We start from the raw sequence: 23,102 nt of genomic DNA, 5'->3' as shown, positions 1-23,102 counted from the left end.
CCTTTGGCCAGAACAGAGAACAGCAGAGAGAAGAGCCTAAGTTCAGAGAGTTTTTTTTTTTTCTTTGATGTCAGGGTTACAACAGTTACACATTACAGACCTGTCAAATATGTCATACATCATATAATTTGCACTTACACTGAACCCTGTTTATTGCCCTGCTCCTCTCCGCCCACACCGATTTCACATAAAATGAAGTGCAAGCTCTTTTCCTGTGATCTTCTGTGAACAAAAACCCTTCTATATGTTCACAATCAGCCTTCAGTCTGATTTACGGAACACACACAGACTGAACATGACAGAGCTTCTCTCAAAGCTGACCTTCATTTTACATGATCTCTTTATTTTTCACTTAATCACGTTGTTCCCAATACTGTAAGTCCTGTTTGATCTTTTGAGAAATGTAACTGTATTTCATAAAGTAAAAAAATGATAAAGTTCACATTTCACAACTGTATGTGCTCCATTTCGTGGACCCTGTAATTACTTAACGTCAGTGTAACTTTGTGGAATCATGTTGGTGCGTCTGATTTCTTGTGGATGGACCTGTGTCATATCAGAGCTCGAGTCACACGGCTCGGACGTTGTGTGTCTCCTTATCAATACACTTTAATTGCACGTATGTGACTCACCTTCTGTGTACACACTAGTAGACGACAGACTGAGTGTAGAAGACCTGCTATACAACTATGAGCACAGCAACATTTAAGCATATGAATGTTTATATTTACGTATCTTTCTTTTTTTACTTTTGCACAGTAAAAACCACCAGACAGCTCTTTGAAACAAGACTGTGAGACATGTAGCCACAGTATAGATAATGAATGAATGAATATTTTAACATGTATGACTCAGGAACCCTGGTTAAAGTCTTGTGTTTTGTAAGCCCACCATCCACCATAGTTACCTGTCACAAAGTGAAATTGATTAGCAGGCACATTTCCCTCAAAATGTATTTGTCACTGCTAATTCATTTCATACAAAGGTCATTTCTAGGGAACCTGGTTGAATTAAGACAGTTGTGACGTCCATTTGAGTCCAGCAGAATGTCATCCATAGTTTTGGAAGGTGTAACACAACAACATCCTGAGTGTATGACCATATTTGGCCTGTCTATAGTTTTTGTCTGAGGTATTATCATTTAAAAAAGAGTGAGTCACCTCTCACACATGACAGGACTCCACCCCCAGCTGCTTATGGTGAAACTGGAGATGGGGGAGAGAAATGAGGAAGGAAGATGATCAAAAAAAGTTCTGTTATCGTCAACTTTTCTTCAATAAGATTTTTACTTTGTGTTGAAATTGTGTGTCTTCTTGTGAATGTAGAGCTACATGCAAAGCAGCTTCACAGGTTTTCTTTTGTCAAACCAAAGCAAATAGGTTGGTGGGGGGAGGGTAAACAGGCTTGTGGAGGTTGGGGGTGGATCTGAGGTAGTGATGACGGAGAGCTGTTTTCCTCCACGGCCCCTCCTCCTCCTCCTCCATTATGTACCTGCTCTCCTCTCAATCCTGTCTCATTCAGCAAAACTCACCTGAAAAGCAGAGGACTTGCCTCCATCACAGAGAGAGAGAGAAACAACCCACAGGCCTACGTCACTGCAACAGACACCCTTCAAGTAACGACTGCTAAAGAGGAAGAGGTTTCAGCTGAAGGAACTTGAAAAACAAATCTGCCATCCACAATGGTGTCTGGTGGGCTTCAAATACTGGGCACAGCTCTGGGGATCCTTGGCTGGATTGGTGCCATCATTGTGTGTGCCATTCCCATGTGGAAAGTCACTGCTTTTATTGGCAGCAACATTGTCACCGCGCAGACCTCCTGGGAAGGTATTTGGATGAGCTGCGTGATTCAGAGCACAGGCCAGATGCAGTGTAAGGTCTACGACTCCATGCTGGCTCTCAGCCAGGACCTCCAGGCCGCCAGGGCCCTGATCATCATCAGCATCATCGTGGGCGTCATGGCTATCCTGCTCGCTGTAGCCGGGGGGCAATGCACCAACTGCGTGGACGATCCCTCATCCAAGGCCAAGGTGGGCATTGCAGCTGGGGTTATGTTCATCGTGGCTGGGGTCCTTCTTCTCATCCCTGTCTGCTGGACGGCCCACTCCATCATCCGAGACTTCTACAACCCATTGCTGGTCAGTGCCCAGAAGAGAGAGCTGGGCGCAGCGCTCTACATCGGGTGGGGGGCAGGCGCTCTGATGCTGATTGGAGGTGGGATGCTCTGCTGCAAGTGCCCCAAAAAGGATGACGAGTCCTACAGTGCTAGGTACACAGCTGCCAGATCTGAGGCCTCAGCACCAGCATCTGGGAAAGGCTACGTCTGAAACAGATCAACATGTGGCTTCCACAAAGAACTGTTCACTGGGACAAATGCACTGGTGCTACTGGGCTGTGAGTGTTGATAATTCAGGATGTTGCTCGATCAAAAAGTCACTTCTCATGAGTGTGTTCGAGGGAAATAAACAGCAAGAGAGGAACCACACCCAAAGATTTTATATATAACCCAGTTTCTTGGCTGTTAATATGAATATTAGCCATTTCTAATTTTTTCTTATTGATATAAATATTCTGTAACCTCTGTCTTGCTTTGAAAATCCTCCTTTTTTGCCATGTATATGTGGGTTGTTTTTATGAACAATTTGTATGAGATTCATGATGTGCTGGTTATACTGTAAATAAATGTTTGTTTACGAATCAGAGATCACTTGTGCTTCCTTTTTATTCTCACAAAGCAGTTGCGTCCAACATAATTCATTCAATGGTCTTAAAGTGGGACAAATCAATATGTTATCACAAGTGTTACATCAAACTTCTCTGCATTGATTGTTTTTAATGTTAATTCAACTTTTTACACATGTAGTGATGCATAAATGTCCATTCAACTCTGGCATTGCGTTCAAAACAAGGATCCTCACCCAACGGCATTTGAGAAGCAGCTATTGTCTGACTTTCCAGTTGATCAGGTTTAGGTGTGGCAAAAAAAGAGGCAAGGTGGCTGCTCTTTGTTCAAACTGTGAGCCTACAGGCAAAGTATTTGTACTTTACACTGACACACAGGACCAATTTTTCATTTGTGAAGAGAAGAGTAAATGTTCAAATGCCATGAAATAGTCACATCCCCTTTGCTATTATCTTTGAGGTGTGAGGTTTTTACTTTTCAGAAGTTGTGCAGCTGTTTGACCTTGATTAAATCTCGTAAAAGACTCCTTTTGTGGTCTTGTATGATTGTCAGCTATATAATACACAAATTTAGAGTTAATACAATCAAGATTTTTGAGGTGATAAGTTTTAATTGTAACGCAAATGAAAAACCAATTCAAGGGTCAACTGGTTTAAGGAACTTTTCCATGTTGGCATTTTTTCCCCCAGAAAAATCCACTTCCTCATCCAGTTGAGCTGAAAGCACTGACCCACAGCTCGGAAATGTGGAGTTTTTGTTTGCTCAAGGCTTAACCTGTGTGTTTGTGTGTGTGTGTGCATGTGTGTTTGTGTGTGAGCACAGGTGGGATCTTGAGCCATTGTTCCCAAACTTGATGCCTTTTGCTTGAGGTAACAAAGCCTGTATGTGTGGGAACAATGAACAGAGAGAAAACAAGGATTATGGATATCGGGTCTCAGCCTTCCCCTTTTGTCTCAGAGCACAGAAACTCCACCCTGAAAGTTTGAAAGTTTCATCTTCTCACAGTGGGACCTCAGAGCATCAGAGCAAAGCAAACACTTCCTCAATCAGCGAGAGTGGAATATATGAGACCCAACAACCCATAAAGCCTGCAGTGTTTTTATGCAGACAGAATCGTACAATCCTCCAGGAGTGGACATTTCTCTAAAAGCAGCCTTTTCAGCTACCCTGTCTAGAAGTTGAGTTCTGTCTGGAGTGGCGTAACAATGGCTTCTCAAGGCCTCCAGATGATGGGTGTACTGCTGGCGTTTGTCGGCTGGCTGGGCACCATCATCACCTGCGCTCTGCCCATGTGGAGAGTCACCGCTTTCGTTGGAGCGAACATTGTCACGGCCCAGGTGATCTGGGAGGGTCTGTGGATGAACTGCGTGGTCCAGAGCACGGGCCAGATGCAGTGCAAGGTGTATGACTCCATGCTGGCCCTGCCCCAAGACCTGCAGGCCGCCAGGGCCATGGTGGTCATCTCTGTGATCGTTGGGGTGTTCGGCATCCTCATGGCCGTGGTGGGAGGAAAGTGCACCAACTGCATGGAGGACGAGGTGGCCAAAGCCAAAGCCTGCATCGTGTCCGGTGTGATCTTCATAATAGCCGCCTTGCTGATCATGATCCCGGTGTCGTGGTCAGCTCATGCAGTGATCAGGGACTTTTATAACCCCATGGTGATCGCGGCTCAGAGGAGGGAGCTCGGGGCTGCACTGTACATCGGCTGGGGCTCTGCTGGGCTGCTGCTGCTGGGAGGGGGCCTGCTCTGCAACAACTGCCCCCCAAAAGACGAGAGACCCTACATACCTGCCAAGTTTGCCCCTGCAAGAACCGCATCTCCAAACGTGGACTACGTGTGAGAATCAGCAGCTGAATAAGGTGTCTCTAGATTTTGATATAATTTTGATTAATTTTCTTGCAAAGCTATTTAATGTGCTGAAAAATGTTTTGCTAAAGCTGAAGAAAACATAATTACAATTCACTCTGTGTGTGTGGCTGATTAGGAACTATTTCTCCCTCAAGTTTCTGAATTTGTACCTTTTTTTTTTATACAGTAAATAATATATAGAACTTGAGAGAACATTAAACTGCATGTTATCACAATAAAAAGCCTTGATGATTGAATGATTGTGTGATGGCTTGGACTGTTCAGATGCTGTTTGTTGTAGATCAGTAGATCCTCTTTTTTCTTAAAACCTGCTCCTCAGATCCAACATTTTCCTTCTGATTAAAATTAAAGGGAGTCATTTTAATAATGCAGACTGAGACTGAAGGACTGATGCAATTCATCTGTAATGTAAACAGACATGTTCTTTATTAAATGATTCTGATTTATATCAACTGTTGCACAGGTTGCTCCCACAGAAGTTGTTAAAACCAAACTATTGAACTAAACAAATGAATTAATGCAGACTTTTAAAAAGCTCATTTTGATATTGGACAGTGCATACTTAAAATCAGTTGTGAAGTGTTTTTTAATCAACTCTGTAATGATATAATGATCAGTGCTGGTCTTCCATTTGTTTTTGAAATGTCAGAAATAAAGTGTCTTTGTTCATACCCCTTGTGATATCTTTCTTTCTCATGCTCACTCTGCACCTGCACAAAACTGAAACTGTACTCCTCAATAACCACTCGTGATAACGGCTCCCAGGAATTCAGGGGAGTAGACTCCTGGGAATTTACTGTATCTGGTTGAGATGTTTGCCGTGTTGTAATCAGCCGCCCTTGTATTAAGACAGTTATTTACAGTTTCTGTCTCGAGTAAAATGGACGTCACTACCAGAGACAACAGTGCCCTGTGTATGCTGGGATTCATGTTGCTAAGGAGTTGCTTTATATCTGCAAAGAATGGATATTTACACTTTGCCCAGTAAGAGCACATCTGCCAAGTCTTGTCAGGATGATATACGCTAAACCTCTTTAATGGGTTTCTTTTTGTTTACAGACATTTTCTATTTAAAACAGTCTGACAAGAAAAACAATACACCACTGTAATTTTTCCACCATTGAGTCTGTTGCCACATGAAGTTAGGCCAGTCACATCTTTTACTTTTGCTCACTTGAGGCAAAAGTACATGGATATTTCTAGAAAATGCACTTAAAGTATAAAATGTAAATGTTCTCATTTTGCAGAATGGTCACAGTCAATATTAAATATATTACAATATTGGATTGTGTGTTCTAATTCAAGCAACATTTTACTGTTTTAGCTGGTTAATATGGGGCTAAATGTAACTATTTTAAATAGTGAAATCAATTTTATTCATATAGTACATATCACAAATCACAGATTTCCCTCTAGGAGTTTTATCTGTAGCCTTAGAAGCTACTGTTAGGTGTTTGATCTGTAACAATGCATCATTTTATACAATGATCTTATGTTTGGTGAACACAATTTTAATCCTTGAAGTTATCGCAATTACTGCCATTAAATAAGAAATAAGTTAAGTCCAATATTTCAAGGGGAAATTACTTATTTTTTAAATTTTACTTATGTTCCACTGGATCAGGCATATCAAAAATGTTGCAGACAAAGAAAATACTGTTTATTACTTGAATGGAAAAAAAAGAAGAAAAGTTTTACATGGCAAATACATTTATTTATATAAACCCTTTGAGATGCACCATCTCGTTTTAAGGGGAAAACGGGGGAGCTCAGACCCAAATCACTGAAATACATGAGTCTTTCTGAAGGGCTTATGTTGCAAAAAACACAATAAAAACATGAATTAATATTGAAATCAAAACATAAAACAATGACTGAGTAAAAACAAAATGAATGAAACTCCAGTCCTAAATCAATGATGCATTCATCTAACATGGCACATACTGTGGAGTCTCTTGTATCTGTCAGAAACAAAAGACAATAGTGTGTTAGTTAAAGGAAGTTAGTCACAATGCAAATCACATTTTGATAAGCAACAGGTTTGTTCTGTATGTAAAGTCAGGCACTTTTCAAAAGGAGCTCCCAGTTCAGACAAATTCCTTCCCAGGTGTTGTGGATTTAGGTGGGGTGTACTTTGCTCCATTGTACCGGTCTCCTCTGGACGGGCACTGACAGCAGAGGAGAGCACCACCGATCAGCAACAGTCCTGATGCTCCCCAGCCCACGTACAAACATGCACCCAGCTCTCTCCTCTGGGCGTCAGGAACCAAGGGGTTGTAGAAGTCCTTTATGATAGTATTAGCAGGCAGAGACACAGTCACCAGACACAAAGCCCCACTCAGGACGAAGAAAACGCCTGCGGAGATGGCCACTCTGGCTTTTGCTGCTTTGTCCCCAATGCAGGTGGTGCATTTCCCTCCAACCACAGAGAGAAGCAGGCCGAACAGAGAGAACAAGATAGCAATGACCACCATGGCCCGGGCTGCCTGGAGGTCCGGAGGCAGGGCCAGCAGGGAGTCGTAGACCTTGCACTGCATCTGACCCGTGCTCTGCACCACACAGGTCATCCACAGTCCCTCCCAGATGGTCTGAGCCACAACGATGTTGTTCCCGATGAAAGCGGACACCTTCCACAGGGGCAGCATACAGATCAGTATATTTCCTATCCATCCAAGCACCGCCAGCCCTACGCCTAGAATCTGCAGCCCTAAAGATGCCATTGCTGATGGGTTTTTTTAATCGCTGTGTCCCAGTTCTTCACTGAGCTGCCAACTAAAACCTCTCCCACTGTGTGGAAGTTTTATATGACCCACAAATGCCCCCTGAGCAGCCCCCTCCTCTGGGTGGGCTTTGGCTCTATTGCTCAGATATAAACATCCATCATGCTGCCTTTAGAGTTCAGAGGTGTTTCTACCCTACAAAGAGGCCCTCTGGTGCCCCTCTGAGAAAGAGAAGAGGCTTTAACAGTGCAGCTCAGTTAAGAGCTTATGTATCCAAAACATGTGAAGAGGAAATAGGAAAATCTAACTTTAAGAATGGGAAGATAGACTGCAAAACACTGACTTTAAAGTCTTTTACAAACAAGACATGTCACACAATAATAAGTTGATAAACCTTTTTCAGGTGGTAGAGCAGTGGTTTCCAGTCAGGGGTAGACTTTTCCAGTTGGCAGTGGAAAGATTGTGGAGAAGCTTAGGAAGTATGAAAAAGTAGATGATGTTGAAAAATATATATCCACATATTTGCGTTGAGGAGGAAAATAAACACTTAGATAGGATTATAAATTGAAGTGATACTGATCTTTACTGTTGTCACAATAACTAGTAAACTAACAGCCAGGATAGACTGAATATAGAGAACACAGTTTTAACTCTATGTGCAGTTTGTGGAAACTTGTTAAGTTAAACTAGTCTGAAGTGAGATGAAAACTCAAAATAGTGCCATGGCACAGTTGATATATGTCATGTAAATTATTAATTTTACAGATCAATGTATATAATCCAGAGTGCTGTTTTTATTGTGTAAAACATAAAGCCATCTATACAGTCTGAATTAGGCCTGTTAGGCTTTTAACTTCTAAAACTGTAATATTTACAGCTCTGTGAATATCCTTCACATTTTCACTCCTGTCTCTGTTTGGAAACACATTCTTTGTTCATTTGTGGGTGGATGTTTGGAACATGTACAACAGTTCAGAAGAACATGAGTAAAAAACCTGATCCAGCAGCTCAGCTGGGATCGCTGGCTAATTAACACAGGTGGAGTCACTCAGCTTGATTACTGCACTGGTAGAAGAACATGACATGAGGTGGTAGGCAGGCAGTCATTGATACAGTGTCATGGTCTCCACAGACATGGAAAAATGTTTTGTTGCAGAATTCTGCACTCATACAGTGAAACTGAATCCTTCCATGCTTCATTTTCTCCCATGTTTCAAACCTCCAAACAAGCGCTCAGAGTAAAATCATCACCTGCTCTTTAAATACAAATCACATTGTCAGTAAAAAAGATACCTAAGACATCTCTGCATGCGTTATGTACATTTCATCTCCTGTTTTCAAATCACAATTTCACAAATTAACAGAAAATAAAAGAAAAATATTAAAAGAAATAAAATAATAATGAATAAAAAGACACAAAAAGGAAGGGAATGTGTGTGGTGTTTTTAAAAGAAAGGCAATAAATAACATAGAATATAATAGTTCAGACTGAGAGATAAAACATGGATGTGAATTGGTAGAGAAACTTGGAGAGAGTTGTTTTTTTTTTTTATTTGAAGCAAAACACTCTCCCCAAAAATCCTACACAACATCATATTTCAACTTCTACCAGTGTATGGTTGACAATAAGGGACTGACTTAACGACCACAGGTGTTCTCACTTCGGACAATTTTGAGCAGCCAATCAGGAGAAACCTCTGCCATGTGGGTATAAAGCTCCAGTGTGTTTCTTTTATTGCTGGTCACTGTGAGATAAACATGGCGTCTGCAGGTCTTCAGGTCTTTGGCATCTTCCTGGCAGCCATCGGCTTTCTGGGAGACATCATCATCTGCGCCCTGCCGATGTGGAAGGTGTCTGCTTTCATTGGGAACAACATTGTGACGGCGCAGATCTTCTGGGAGGGCCTGTGGATGAACTGTGTGAAGCAGAGCACTGGCCAGATGCAGTGCAAGGTCTACGACTCCATGCTGGCTCTGCCCCGAGACCTGCAGGCAGCCCGGGCCCTGGTCGTGATCTCCATCCTGGTTGTCTTCATGGGAATTCTCCTTGCGGTTGCAGGGGGGAAGTGCACCAACTGCATTGATGACGAGGTGGCCAAGAGCAAGGTAGCCATTGCTGCGGGGGTGTTCTTCATCATTGGTGGCATCCTCTGCTTGATCCCTGTGTCCTGGTCTGCTCACGAGGTCATCAGGAACTTCTACAACCCCATCGTGATTGACGCACAGAGGAGGGAGCTTGGGGCGTCGCTGTTCATTGGCTGGGGGTCAGCAGGACTCCTGTTCATTGGGGGTGCGCTTCTTTGCTGCCAGTGTCAGGAGCGGAAGGATAGCAGATACTCTGTCAAATATTCTGCCCCACGCTCTGCAGCGAGTGGAGGAGCCTATGTGTAAAATGCCTGCCAGCACTTTAAGAGTTGGTCTTACTGCAAGAAACTGAACTCTGTTATGTTTTTCATGGTCTTAACTTAATGTGTTTTACTGACTTTATTTTAATAAAAGTTCCACATTATCACAACGTTTCTTTGTGTGGGTGCATGGTTTGAAGACACGCTTAAGATGATCTGGTCTTGACAAAGCTGTAATCCTTCAACCTAACTGTGCCTTGCATCCAAATTGGACAATCCAACAGTAAAACTACTTTGCAGCTCATTGTCAACTAAGTCAACAATCTAAGGCCAAAATGTTTAGATGGTGACCATGTCTTCAAAACTCATGCCAGGGCTGTGTAAAGCTTTCTTCATGCAGTGTCTGCTGATGACTTTAGGAAAAGCACAGGTGTTCCTAATATACTACACTAGATACATATCTTAACACTCTGCTGTGAGGATAAGTTTCAATATTCTCAGCGGTCTTCTGTGGAAAAGCCCACATGTCATTGAGCTGAACACACATGTGTTTGTGGCTTTACTGAAGGTCTGACAGGGCTGCCTGGTGTAAAAGCGCTGGGTGAATCTCACTGGTTGCAAACCATGGCAAGATGGAGGAAATGAAAGTCATGACATATGCTATAATAAAAGGTGAACAGGACATCCTGTGTGAAACACATTTGCATAATGTGTCTCCTAAGCATCCTGTCCAGAGCATTTTCACTGCCAAAGACCTTTTTAATTTCTTTCCAGTTAATGTGGTTGTTTAAAGGCATTCAGATGTTATGTTCACCAGTGCTCTTATATTAAAATAAAGTCAACATTAGTGAAAAGTTTCAACCATGATTTTGTACTTTAGATCATGTTTGGACGGCATGTTGGTCAAATAATTTAGTCTTTTCTAGTATAACCTTAAACATGGGCACATCTTTATCATTTCTTTCAAGTAAACTAATATTTTAGCACTGATTTGAAATTAAAGGAATAGTTTAACATTTTGGTACATGGATTAAACAACATACATGTTAGTGAGCTTTAGAGGTGCTGATATGGGGACTTGTTCAAAGTCAGGCTAGCTGTTTTCCTCTGTTTCCAGTCTTTATGCTAAGCTAACCAGCTGCTGGCCCTGGCTTCAGACATGACATTTGAAACAGACAGTAGAGATGATTCATTTAATCAGCACTTGGTTTTAAATTGAATCACCCTGGTGAGCATTAATTGAACAGGTGTGTTGATATACTCTGCACTTTCCTCTCATGCAGCAGTGTGTGCTCTTCTTTCAGGTGTTTTTCTCTCTGCAGGTAAGACGCTTTCTTTACAAACTCAAACTTCAAGCACTCATGTAATGTGTCATATCAGGTTTAAATAGATTATGTGCGGACCTAGCATTTACATCTCTGGACAAGTTTAAAATTTGGGGACAAAAGCCTTTTGTCTAGGGCCACAGAGCAGTTTCTCATACATGCTTGCTTTTGTTGATAGCTTTCTCCTCCTACTCATTCATGGTGAGCAGGAATCAGGACAAGCAGGAAACCCGATCTGCAAACTAGCAGTCTCCTCCCTGTTTGTTCTTCCGTCTCATACCTGCAGTTTGATAACAGCAAAACACAACCAGCAGCGTTTACAGCCGAGGGAAAGTTTGCAGTCAAAATGATCTTTGGCTCAACTGAAGGTGGATTTTGGTGGCGTTTGAAAAACTTTTAGAAACTTGCCTTGGATTTATTTTTTGGCAGCATGCAGACTCAGCTTGTTGGTGTGTGTTTGGCAATCATTGGCTTTCTTGGCACCATCCTGATCTGCGGGCTGCCTATGTGGAAGGTGACAGCCTTCGTTGGGGCAAACATCGTCACGTCTCAGGTCTTCTGGGAAGGTTTATGGATGAATTGTGTGATTCAGAGCACGGGCCACTCACAGTGCAAAGCCTATGACTCCATTCTGGCTTTACCACAGGACCTGCAGGCATCCAGGGCTCTGATCTGCGTCTCCATTGGCGTCAGCGTGGTGGCCATCGGGCTCACTGTGGTCGGGGCCCGCAGCACCAACTTCTACCATGACGACAGGCTGACCAAAGCCAACGTTGGCCTGTCCGGAGGAGTGGTGTTCATTATAGCAGGGCTCCTGTGTATAATTCCTGTCAGCTGGTCAGCTCACAGCATCATCACAGGTTTCTACAACCCACTGCCCACCAGTGAGAGGAGGGGAGAGCTCGGTGCTTCCATATATGTGGGCTGGGCGTCTGGAGCTCTGCTCGTCATTGGAGGAGGGATACTGTGCAGCACCTACAGGTGCTGAGGCAGAGAAGAAGAGAGTGCACGATGCCATCCGTCAATTACTTAAACTACTAAAAAACGTAATGTGTTCACTGTGATGGACTTTATTTGATTATAGCTCGATTTTCAACATTTAATTGCACTGTTTTAACATTTTGCGATAAATCAGTTTCAAATCTGTGTAAAATATTAAAATGTGTAGCACGTTTAAAGTGTAGAATAAATTGTTTGCCCAGGGCAGGCAGTGTTTATTGCTCTTTTTAAAGTGAAGGATGAAAAAACGAAGTCTCGTTAAGCTAGTAGTTTTATAATGTGACACTTCAGGATGTTAACTGAATGAAGGATTCAGAAACATCAGTTTATGTGAGATGTTATATAGCACAAATTATGAATGCTGCAAGTATAATCACTTTTTAAGACCTGTAAAACACCTTTATTATCATGTTTGATAATGATCTTATACAGTATTTCTTAAAAAAAACAAGGAAGTTGAAAAAGAATATTGGTCAAATAAAGAACAAGTAATTGTTATTCTGTATCAAATGAGAGGTTGAATTGTACTGGAAACAGCTGTGAGGTGTCAGTTTACTGACAGAGTTTTTCACCCCTTTTTTGCATTGACCTACTGAGCTGTATGTTTGCTAAGTTGTCCAGTTGTTGGGTATGTTTTTCCATGCCAAGTGGACAAATATTCATGATTTCATCTTTGTATTTTCACAAGCCAATAAATTCACTTTGTATCTTTGTATTTTTGAGCAGACATCCCGCATTTTTTGTCTCTTTCATTATTTTATTGCATTTTTTTCTTAAACACACGGAGAGAAAAATGTGTTACTGTTGAGAATCATAAGCTGTTTATATAGAAGCCTGAAAAACCTGATTCGGATCTATAGGTCAGAGATGTACAGAAGCTCTGTCTCCTGCATGTTTGCATATCCCTGTTGATTTTTGTGTCATCTGACTGCTTAACAGAAAAACAACAGCTGACAAGAGCAACTTACTCTCTGTTTCAACTGGAGCTAGTCACGAGAACTGCAACCTTATTTTTTGTTTCAGTTTGCTGCTGTTTAACTGTAGATTTTAAAATGGGAGAACAGGGCAGGCTGATTGGGGGCCTGGTACTGTGTCTGATGGGGATTTTAGGAGTGTGTGTGGTTTGCGGACTGCCAATGTGGAGAGAGACATCTTTTGTGGGAGCAAATATTGTGACGGCACAATTGGTAAGTTGAGACTCGCAGAGAAATTCATTTTTACTTCATTTACTCTACATGTTAAATGTGAAGAACATAACCTGATAGTCATGTAAATGTATGTTAATCACAGATTAATACTGGATTACACTGAAATGGACAGTATCCTTAAATAAACTGAAATTGGATTACTGAGCATATAAGCTGCTTCTTGTCATAAAACAAGAACTCAGGGTTTATGGACCACCTTACCTGAATCAAAACTTCATTTGCATCTTTCTTTTTTCATCTTTTAAATCTCACTTAAGATTTAATTTGTTTCTGTCTTAGGTGTGGGATGGTCTTTGGTTACACTGTATCGTCCAGGCAACTGGCCAGATGCAGTGTAAGAGACACACATCTTCTGTCACTTTGACCGTTGATATCCAGGCTGGACGTGCCCTCACGCTGATCTCCATCATCGCCGGCCTCCTGGGCTTCATTGTCACCCTCCTTGGAGGAGGTGTAGTCAACTGTAGTGGAGATCCACCAGACCCTGTTGAGCCTCAGTCCACATCTTCATCCAAAAAGAAGGTGCTGGTTGTACTCTTTTTTTTTTTTTACATTAAATGACGTTACATTACCACAGAAAATCAAATATTTATTATTTATCTAATATTTGGACTGTGTAATGAAGTCACATCTGCTCTGTGTGTCTGCTACATGCCACTAAGTTACATACTGAAAAAGCTTTTATGTAACAAGCCAGGCATCTCCAGGTGAAGACTAATGGCTACAAAGACTTAATCTGGTCGCTGATGTATTGTCTTTGAGTTGTGGAAGTTCAAAAAAAAAGTTAAAGTTAAAGTTTTTGTTGCAGTGTTTCACGCCACATCCTGTATTGGTTGGCATTGAACAACTGCCAGGAAAACAAAACAAAACTGGAATATCACTCAGTATAGCACATAACTCTGCCAAGGCCAAACAATCGCACATGTCTGTCTAGGTCTTAACGCAGAAAAATAAAAAGAGAAAGGAAGTAGACTGATTTATTTATCATATCTGCCCCTTTGACTGGATTCATACAAAAATTTAATGGCTTCTTCCCTAGTCCATGCCTCATCCCTCCACCAAGTTTGGCACAAATCGGTTCAACACTTTTCATCTAATCCTGCCGACAAACAAACAAAGTAACAAATAGTCATGGGTGAAAAAATAACCTCCTTGACAGAGGTAACAAAACAAAGAAGTATTTTCTGAAAAGATGGCTAAGGTGTGTATAAAACCTTTAGTGTGAGTGTGTGAATGCCATATTAAAGCGTCTATAAGCGGGATTGAGCTCCTAGTTTAAGCCCCAAATAGACACTGACAGCAATTTCCACTGCTTTCACAGTGATGGTTTCACTTTTATTTCATACAGACAAAATTTAAGGCCACTGAAGGAGCTATTATCGGATATATTTAGGAGTATGGTTCTTCTTCTTAGCCTTGGTTCAGCTTCCTTACCTCTTTGTTTGTCCCTGTATGGTTTTTGTTGTTTAATGATTGATATGTGACAGATTTCTGATGAAGCCCATATCCTCTATCTTTCCAGGCGTGTCTGCTGGGTGGAGCTCTGTGCATCCTCTCTGGCATCCTGTGCCTGGTTTCAGTCACCTGGTCAGCAGGACTGACCATCTCGATCTACAACGACCCCTTTGTGGCTGCTCCCCTGAAGAGGGAGGTGGGCTCCTCCATCTACATAGGCTGGGTCTCCTCTGTGCTGCTCCTCCTCGGCGGTGCTCTGATCTGCTTTGTCTGCAGAAAGAAGGAGAGGTTGCAGCCTCCTTACTACCCATACGTCCCGTACAGCTCCAGCGCTGAATTCGGCAACAGTTCATCCCACATGGCCACTCTGAGGTCTGATGTCACAACATCAAACAGCTGGAGGACCTTTAATCGCACGCCAAGTGGGATGGTGGAGCATGTAGCCCAAGTGCACAACTATAACAGCATGAATAAAGCTCAGAGTGGGGTTGGGCCATATAATCGGCCTCAGGGGACCAAACCAGGATCTGAGCAGGGGACTTTAGGCCGTAATCCATCAAACAGATCAGGGACACCAGACAAGGCGAAGGGCTTATTCAAGGGAATGAATCCAAATTTGGTGCGTGACGCGCCCAGCAGAGCCTCAACAGGACCAAGTGAATATTATTACAATAGGCCCTAATCCATAGGGATGGACTTGCATGGATGATTGTTCCGAGAGCGTGTCAAGTGTCAAGTGTGGTCCCTATCTTTCCCCGCTATCGCAATATCTCAGTCAGACTGATCTATAAAGTTTGATATTGTCATCATTACTCTTGATATCATTACAAATAACATTGTTCAAACCCACATCATTTTATCTCTAACTCTAGTAAAAATCAAAAAGTATCCAAATATACTGAAGATGTCAGTATTTCTATTATTATATTATATTATTATTATTTATAGAGTGGTGCAATCATATGAATACAAAAACATCAGAAAGCTTCAATGAAGAGCTGAAAAAAGATGAAACACAACAGATAAAATGATTTTAACAACTTCAAAGTGACTGATCAGGAAATAAAATAAATGTAAATACAACTGTGTGTTAAGGAGTTAATCTAACACACATTTTATCACATAGAATCAACAGATTTTGTGGAACATGGACATATATTGAAGATGAATCTAACTTCCTGTGTTTGAATATTTTCGATACATTTTCCTCCTCCAGAGATATTGTTGTGATAAATGTGTTGACGAAACACAAACTGAGGATGGCAAGTTTAGCATGTTTGATAGGTTAAATTTGAAAAACAAGGAATATAGTTAACTTCTTTGACTTATACTATGAATATTTGCCTGAGGTAGACCTATACTTAGTCAAAATATTTGTAATAGAATTAAACAGAGCTGTGACTGTAAATACTCCACAGATTCTACTCATCTAATCCAAAGAAAAACATAGTAAAAAAAAGTACCTGCTGCATCCTTGAGCACCACAGTGACTACTGACAAATCCACAGGTGGTGCTGTGTAGCTGACTACTGATAGGAGAGGGACAGGAAGGAGATTCCCTGCAGGGATGTTGTAATGTATGTACTGAAACACCTACAGCCCATGTCATCACCACTGTGCATGCCACCAGTATTGATTAGCAGTGTGATTACTCTGTAAGTTATGCACTCTGTCTTTCAAATCTGCTGAAAGAGAAAAGTACCTGTGCTTTTACGTTCACTGTGGATGACTCTCACATACCTCAGTGATACTGTAAGAATTTAGATTTCCTAAGAGGAAATAAAGCTGATACTGAAATGGAGATTGTTTGAGTGTTGGTAAATTCCCACTTTACATATTAGTGTCCTCTGAACACTCTATGTCGTATTACTGCAAAAGATTTCGCTCTCTTTTTTCATATTTAAAGGAAAAAAAGGTGGTCTGAGAAATATTTTTTTTATTATTTGTGTGCCATTTAGTTCTTACTGGGGATTCTGTGTGCATCTCTGTGTGAAACTCCCCTGTCTTTTCCAGGGTGTTGTGAAGCAATCTGGTTAGGCGACATGTCTTCACAAACCAGTTTCAACTGAGAGGCTGCACCACAAAACTCCTCCTCTGACTTGACAACAAAACCCGAAAGCAAGTGGGCAATAAAAACCACTACCCGCTCCTTTGTCTCTCTCACAAGTGAATTACTCCGTCTCTGAGCGACACACAGTCTTACCTCTTTGACGAGATCAACAGAGCTTCAAGCATGGTGTCCGGTGGAAGACAGATTCTGGGTACGGCCCTGGCCCTCATCGGCTTTCTGGGGAGTATCATCATCTGCGCTCTTCCCACGTGGAAAGTCACAGCCTTCATTGGTGCCAACATTGTCACATCTCAGGTGATCTGGGAAGGCTTGTGGATGAACTGTGTGACACAGAGTACAGGCCAGATGCAGTGCAAGGTCTATGACTCTCTCCTGGCCTTACCTCAGGACCTGCAGGCTGCCAGGGCACTGGTCGTCATCGCCATCATCACTGGGGTCTTTGGGATCCTTCTCGCTGTGGTTGGGGGAAAGTGCACCAACTTCGTGGAGGACGAAAGGCAGAAGAGCAAAGTGGCCATCGCTGCTGGGATCGTCTTCATCGTCGCAGGCCTTTTGGTGCTCATCCCTGTCTGCTGGACCGCCAACACCATCATTCGTGATTTCTACAACCCTGTCCTGACCAACGCTCAGAGGAGGGAACTGGGGGCCTCGCTCTACATTGGCTGGGGTGCCGCAGGGCTGCTGTTCCTGGGCGGGGGCCTCCTTTGCAGCTCCTGTCCCCCCAGGGATGAAAACGACTATGATGTGAAGTATGCCAAGGCTCGTTCCGTGGAGAGCAGCAAGGCCTACGTTTAGATCATCTGTTGGAAAGAGATAAGACAAAGAGAATTTATGAATGTTTCACCTCCTGTTTGTCCCATTATGATAAAGCAACTCAATCTATAACGTTGTTAAAATAAGTGGGAAGTTAAGCTTGTGTTTTGGTCACATCGTTAAGAGTGATACATTTTGTAAAATGTGATGTTTTCTGATTTTCTATATGTAAACATACATTGCTTTTGTATTTACTTTCTTAAAGATTTCCTCATATTTTTGGTTCATGTGGGCCGGTTTATGTTGTTTATTAGTCCCACATAAACACGCCACATGCTCTCTGTGACGCATGTGAGATTCAGAGCATGTGTGTTAAAACTGACCATATATGAAACACATTGTATATTTATGTGAGATCTGCCAGTGCTGCAACTGTTTTGTGTGTAAGTCTAATAGTTTGGCTCCTCTTTCTCTATCAAACTAACTGATAATGATTAAGAGACTGACTCATGTTATCCGTTTTTTTCTTCATATTTTTTGTATTATTGTAAGGCATTACACATATTTGTGAGAATGTGAAGGCAGGATATCTCTTGAGTTTTTTTTCCCCCCGTCTTGTTGGCGCGGTTTTTATCTTTTTCAAATGGAGTAACAGTTACTCCACGCTGATGACAAATGCCAAAAATCTGGTTTTTCGAGCGCACAAGGAAGAATCTTCACAAACAGGCTGTGTCACACTGTGTTCTTCCTGCCAATGATAAATAAACCAAGAGACTGAATTATAACTATGTCATTGTGTAAACATAGTGTTCCCTCTTCAGGTCATACGACCGATCAGTTTATTAAACTTTTGCATAAGATGAGATGTCAAGAAAATGTTTTAAAAACTTTACTTTAAGTACCCATATATGGCATTCATAAGAAGTATATAAAAAAAGTGATAAATAATTTGTAACACTATAATATAGTTGTAAGCAGCTGTAAATGTTTATTAATGAGTAAGACACAGGGCAGCTCTAGTGGAAACCTATTTATGAAGGCTGGTGTATAAACAGATAGTGAATGACAATAGTTGTAATGATATAAGGTATGTTTTCATAGGAGGAGTTATAATTGTCCTTATATCTCTTTATAAGTACATTATAGGGCAGCTGTGTGTGTAAATAAGGGGATTCAACAAAAAAATAATAAAACATTATATAACACTGCCACACTTTACTGACTCTGTGTATGTTGTGTTTCCACTGACAATAATGATGTGATGATGACTTATTAGATAAATTAGAATTTCTTGTGTCCTTTAAAGATTTTAGTTTGTCAGAATGTGGAAAAGAAACAGACACAAAAATGATCCCTCTGAGCTTTACAAGGACAGAGATTAAAGATTATTTTGAGCCTGATTAAAAGGTTTGGTGGTGGTGGTGGTGGTGTGTGTGTGTGTGTGTGTGTGTGTATGTGTGAGCTGTGAGGACATTCACTGACAAAATGCATTCCCTATCCCCTTATCATAATCTTTACCATCACAAATAAATACCTGAATCTAACCTTAAGTGAGTCATAACCATCAAACAGTCCTTTGAAGTTGAGAGAACCAGCCAAAATGCCCTCACAGCAATGTCTCAAACCAAAATGGTTCACACAGGTATAGAGAGGTATGTACACACAGTCATGTAGTTGTGTGTATGAGTGCATGTGTTTTGCATGTTTGGAACAGGTTTTTCTGCTCTGTGGACGCTGTTAGAATGAAACTGGTTTAACTCCCAGGAGATTGTGTTCCACATTGCTCTCCTTTTGTTACACAAATACATTCTGCATACATGCACAAGTGCATTGCCAGAAGGTATGTATACGCACACAAACACACACACACACATTGAACACTAGGTTCACCGTGATCGTTTCTTATAACATGAGTAAATATGTTTTAAATCATGTCAGATTCCCTTTTCTTTCATTCTCATACTAATTTTCTTCCCAGTTCCTGCAGAGAGATGGCATATGACACAACAAAGACAACAATGCAGCCTCTCATGACAGTGCATCTTCTAAACATGTTTCATACTAACAGGCTGGTCAGTCTTCCTGCTTACTGCTCCTAAAATAAACATCAGATAAAGATAATAAGGGAAGGAATAGATGATGTCACAGTTTCACAGCTACCCCCCTCTCTCTCTCTTTTCTGTCAGCCTCCTCCCCTTTCTTTTTCCCTGTTGACTAGGTGTGGTGCATCTACACCTGTCCAGTAGCACACAGGCAGCCGCTCAGGTGACAGAAAAGAAAGAGCACTCTCAGTTAGGGAGATAAAGAGAGAAGGGACTGAGAGAGAGAGAGGAGGGAAGGAGAGGACAGTTTAGGGATACAAAGGGGGAGGGACTGAGTCATAGGAAAAGTAGGCTGTAAACAAATGAGACTGAGGCTGAACTGAAACACACCTGAAGTCAAGTAAAAGCTACTGGAGGCTGAACAGACCAGTGAAATAGTTAGAAAGGGCTCCGTGTGCTTGAGATAGATACTTTACACTGCAACTGTGGCAAGGAAAAAGCAAATGAAGAAATGCACAAAAATGGGAGCGTGTGAAAACTGCAACATCACAGACTGAGAAAGACTGACAAAGAAAAGCTCACAGAGAGAAACAAGAGAAGAGGAGAGTGACCAGAAAGACAAGGAGTGGAAGCAAAAGGAGCTCATTCCAGCACTTTTCAAAGGCTTGTGAGATTGTGAGGCTTCAGAGATCTCCACTACACCATGGCCTCGATGGGGATGCAGATGCTGGCCAGCGCCCTGTGCCTCCTGGGTTGGGCAGGGGTCATCATCAGTTGCATACTGCCCATGTGGAAGGTCACGGCCTTCGTGGGCAGCACCATCGTCACCTCCCAGACCATCTGGGAGGGCATCTGGATGACCTGTGTGGTCCAGAGCACGGGGCAGATGCAGTGCAAACCCTACGACTCCCTCCTCGCCCTCGGCGGTGACCTGCAGGCCGCCAGGGCTCTCACCGTCCTCGCCATCGCCACGGGTGGCATAGGCCTCATTCTGGCCTTTGTCGGAGGGAAGTGCACCCGTTTCTTGGATGAAAAAGGAGTCGGGGTTAAGGGCAAGGTGGCCGTAGCAGCGGGAGCAGTGTTGATTGTCACAGGGCTGCTGTGTTTGATCCCCACGTCTTGGGCAGCTGGGGCGGTGGTGAGGAAGTTCTACAGTGCCTCCATAGATGCTCAGCGGAGAGAGATCGGAGCCTGTCTCTACATTGGGTGGGGAGCATCCCTATTGCTCATCCTGGGAGGGGGTTTGTTCATCAGCTCTGCGTGCCCCATCAAAGCCCATGACACAGACAAGAACCCTTCCGTCCGCTACCTGGTGGTCCGCTCCTCCAACGGGTCCAGGCCGCCGTCAGCAAGGTCCCTGCCCGCCGGAGCAGGGTTTCCCCGCTCTCAAAGCGTGGGAGCGTCCACTAAGTCTCAGCTGTACACAAGCCCTCCCTGGGAGCACGAGCTGGATCAGAGCTTCAGGCAGGAGTCAGAAAACTCATGGGCACCGTCAACAAAGTCTCTGAAGAGGCCAGATTCCACAAAATCTGAAAAAAGTGAGGCGTTGTCTACAAAGTCTCAGCTGGAAAAAGCAGAAATGGAGAATTTATCGACAGTCAACAGTGATAATGAGGACGCATCCTCAAATCCAGCAAAGACATACCTATAACATGGGCACACAAACACACAAATGCAACACACATACTGTATATATGTACTTAACTTTACATGAAATAGAGCGGTTTTACGTACTAAGAGTTATTTAGAGGGAGTTGTTTACTTATTTTGTGGTTGCTTTCTGATGAAAAATAGTTGATGAGGTATAATTATCTTTCTAATCCATTATGTTATTTTGATTAAAGGAAAAAGAGGAAAAGGTTTGGACTACATTCATCAATATGGAGGAAAATTTAACATGTTATGTGTACTTGAAACCAACTCAGCAACAAGCTAATTCAAGGCTTAAGGTGCAGAGGTGTTATTCTTTAAAAAAGGAACTTACTGAATCATATTTTCGTGCTGTTTAAAAGCACTGAAAGAGGATGAATCCGTCCACATTAAGTATTTTAACTCAGACTTTCTAGCTTGTTTGTTTCTGATGGACATTCTACAACCTGAATGCAACAGGAGGTATGAAGCAACTTAAAGCCATGACATATTTAAGCCAACTTTCCATCATTACTTTATAGTGATAGTTTTTAATTCATGTGCTCATTTGATGAAGAACTCCACTTGTTACAAATAAAAAGTTACACAATTGTTACTGTTAACAGGGGTTTCTGTGAAGATTCACATTTTACTTTTTGTCACAACTGTGAATTTATGTATTATTTTATCTAGACAGATATTTACTGGCAGATATTTGTACATTTACTTTTCAATAAATGCAATATCAAACAAGTTACAGCCTTTTTGCTGTTGCTGTTATTTTGATGTTTTGATGATCAAACATGCACAAAATGTCAGACATTAGTTGAAAAGAGCCTTTCAGAATCCTCCTGGACTTTCAGTCCTCTTCCTGGCCACTAAACCACAGGACAAACTGGTTTGACAGAGAATGTGAGCAGTGTTAGAGGAGGGAGGGAACAATGTGTTTGTAAAGGATTCACAGTTAGTTTCAATGAATCATGTTGTTGGACATATGTTGTTTTGGTTTTGCTTATTCAAATGTGGGCATCATTATCTAGTCATAAGCTAACACTGCCAGAAATGCAAAACATGTATGTCTCATTTTCTTTTTTAAAAGACTTGTGTCATGGAAAAATGACATAAACCTGTACAACTGTATTTACTGAATACTCTAAATGTACTAAAAACTAATACTAAAAACAGTTAATCAAAAAATACAAAAAAAAAAAAAACAAACAAAAAAAAACAATGAGGCACACTGAGAATTTAGAAAACAAACAAACAAAAAACAACAACACACATTCAGTTTTGTCTGACGTCTGTCACTAACTACACTGGTGAGGCTGGTGAAATTTATTTTCAGTGTAGAAGTTAATATCACTGGATGAATGATGCCTCATCTAGAGTAGAGAAATTCACATACACATAAACATCACAGGATTCATCGTGACTCCTGTGATGTTTTGGATAACCTCTAAACATTAGTTAAGATTCCGTTCCCCCTTTTGTTTCCCATTAAGTGGCTTTGAGGTTGCTAAAATCATCTTACTCAACAATCTCCACTCCCTCAAATGTCAGCATGTTTTCCCTGAGACTCTGCTTCATGGTTTTGATATTGTTGCCATGTAGATTTAAAATGAAGTGGGGTCTGTGGGTCTGAACAACATTTGGCTGCACAGCATGTCTGACATGCTGGTCAACCTCACACAGCTTAAAAAGACAGACGCGCATGCTCATATTACACTCTTGTGAATCACTGCCATCTTGTGGTCAAAGGACCTGTTTCAACTGAACAAACTACATACTCAAACCCCTCAGAAACAGCATGTAGCATGGAGTTAGGATACAGCATTAATGTATCTAAATTTACTTCCTGACAATGAAGATAAAAGAATTTAAATACATCAGGAAAACATGCAATGAAAGAAAAACACCAGAGACTTACTATGTTCAGGACTGTATCAGTTGTACTAAATAATCTATTCTAAAATATCACAGTGTCCCTTGCTCACATTTGACTG

At 41.7% G+C, this 23,102-nt stretch overlaps 5 protein-coding genes across 5 annotated transcripts; 4 read left to right on the top strand and 1 right to left on the bottom strand.

Annotated features, from left to right (window-relative positions):
- Window positions 1-1,435: 1,435 nt before the first annotated feature.
- LOC108894066 (claudin-4) lies at window positions 1,436-4,664 on the top strand. Its single transcript, XM_018692179.2, has 2 exons — window positions 1,436-2,157; window positions 3,878-4,664. The coding sequence occupies exons 1-2, from the start codon at window positions 1,682-1,684 to the stop codon at window positions 4,521-4,523; spliced, it is 1,122 nt and encodes a 373-aa protein (XP_018547695.2). The 5' UTR covers window positions 1,436-1,681; the 3' UTR covers window positions 4,524-4,664.
- Window positions 4,665-6,183: 1,519 nt separating this feature from the next.
- On the bottom strand, window positions 6,184-7,342 carry cldn29 (claudin 29). Its single transcript, XM_018692182.2, has one exon. The coding sequence runs from the start codon at window positions 7,270-7,272 to the stop codon at window positions 6,640-6,642; it is 633 nt and encodes a 210-aa protein (XP_018547698.1). The 5' UTR covers window positions 7,273-7,342; the 3' UTR covers window positions 6,184-6,639.
- A 1,650-nt stretch (window positions 7,343-8,992) lies between these two features.
- On the top strand, window positions 8,993-12,392 carry LOC108893807 (claudin-like protein ZF-A89). The gene is given in 2 exon segments (XM_018692181.2): window positions 8,993-9,515; window positions 11,372-12,392. Coding segments are annotated over 2 exon segments (1,089 nt in total). The 5' UTR covers window positions 8,993-9,030; the 3' UTR covers window positions 11,976-12,392.
- A 318-nt stretch (window positions 12,393-12,710) lies between these two features.
- Window positions 12,711-16,400, top strand: LOC108893256 (claudin-4-like). Its single transcript, XM_018691138.2, has 3 exons — window positions 12,711-13,128; window positions 13,429-13,671; window positions 14,672-16,400. Exons 1-3 carry the CDS (start codon window positions 12,994-12,996, stop codon window positions 15,284-15,286), a joined length of 993 nt encoding a protein of 330 aa, XP_018546654.1. The 5' UTR covers window positions 12,711-12,993; the 3' UTR covers window positions 15,287-16,400.
- Window positions 16,401-16,708: 308 nt separating this feature from the next.
- Window positions 16,709-21,852, top strand: LOC108893651 (claudin-18). The gene is made up of 2 exons (XM_018691848.2): window positions 16,709-17,316; window positions 20,167-21,852. The coding sequence occupies exons 1-2, from the start codon at window positions 16,838-16,840 to the stop codon at window positions 21,119-21,121; spliced, it is 1,434 nt and encodes a 477-aa protein (XP_018547364.2). The 5' UTR covers window positions 16,709-16,837; the 3' UTR covers window positions 21,122-21,852.
- Window positions 21,853-23,102: the final 1,250 nt, after the last annotated feature.

This window comes from Lates calcarifer, linkage group LG20 (assembly GCF_001640805.2).
Source record: "Lates calcarifer isolate ASB-BC8 linkage group LG20, TLL_Latcal_v3, whole genome shotgun sequence".
NCBI classification, from domain to species: domain Eukaryota; kingdom Metazoa; phylum Chordata; class Actinopteri; family Centropomidae; genus Lates; species Lates calcarifer.
The sequence above is the reverse complement of the archived record's forward strand: the minus strand, read 5'-3'. Positions and strand labels throughout refer to the sequence as shown.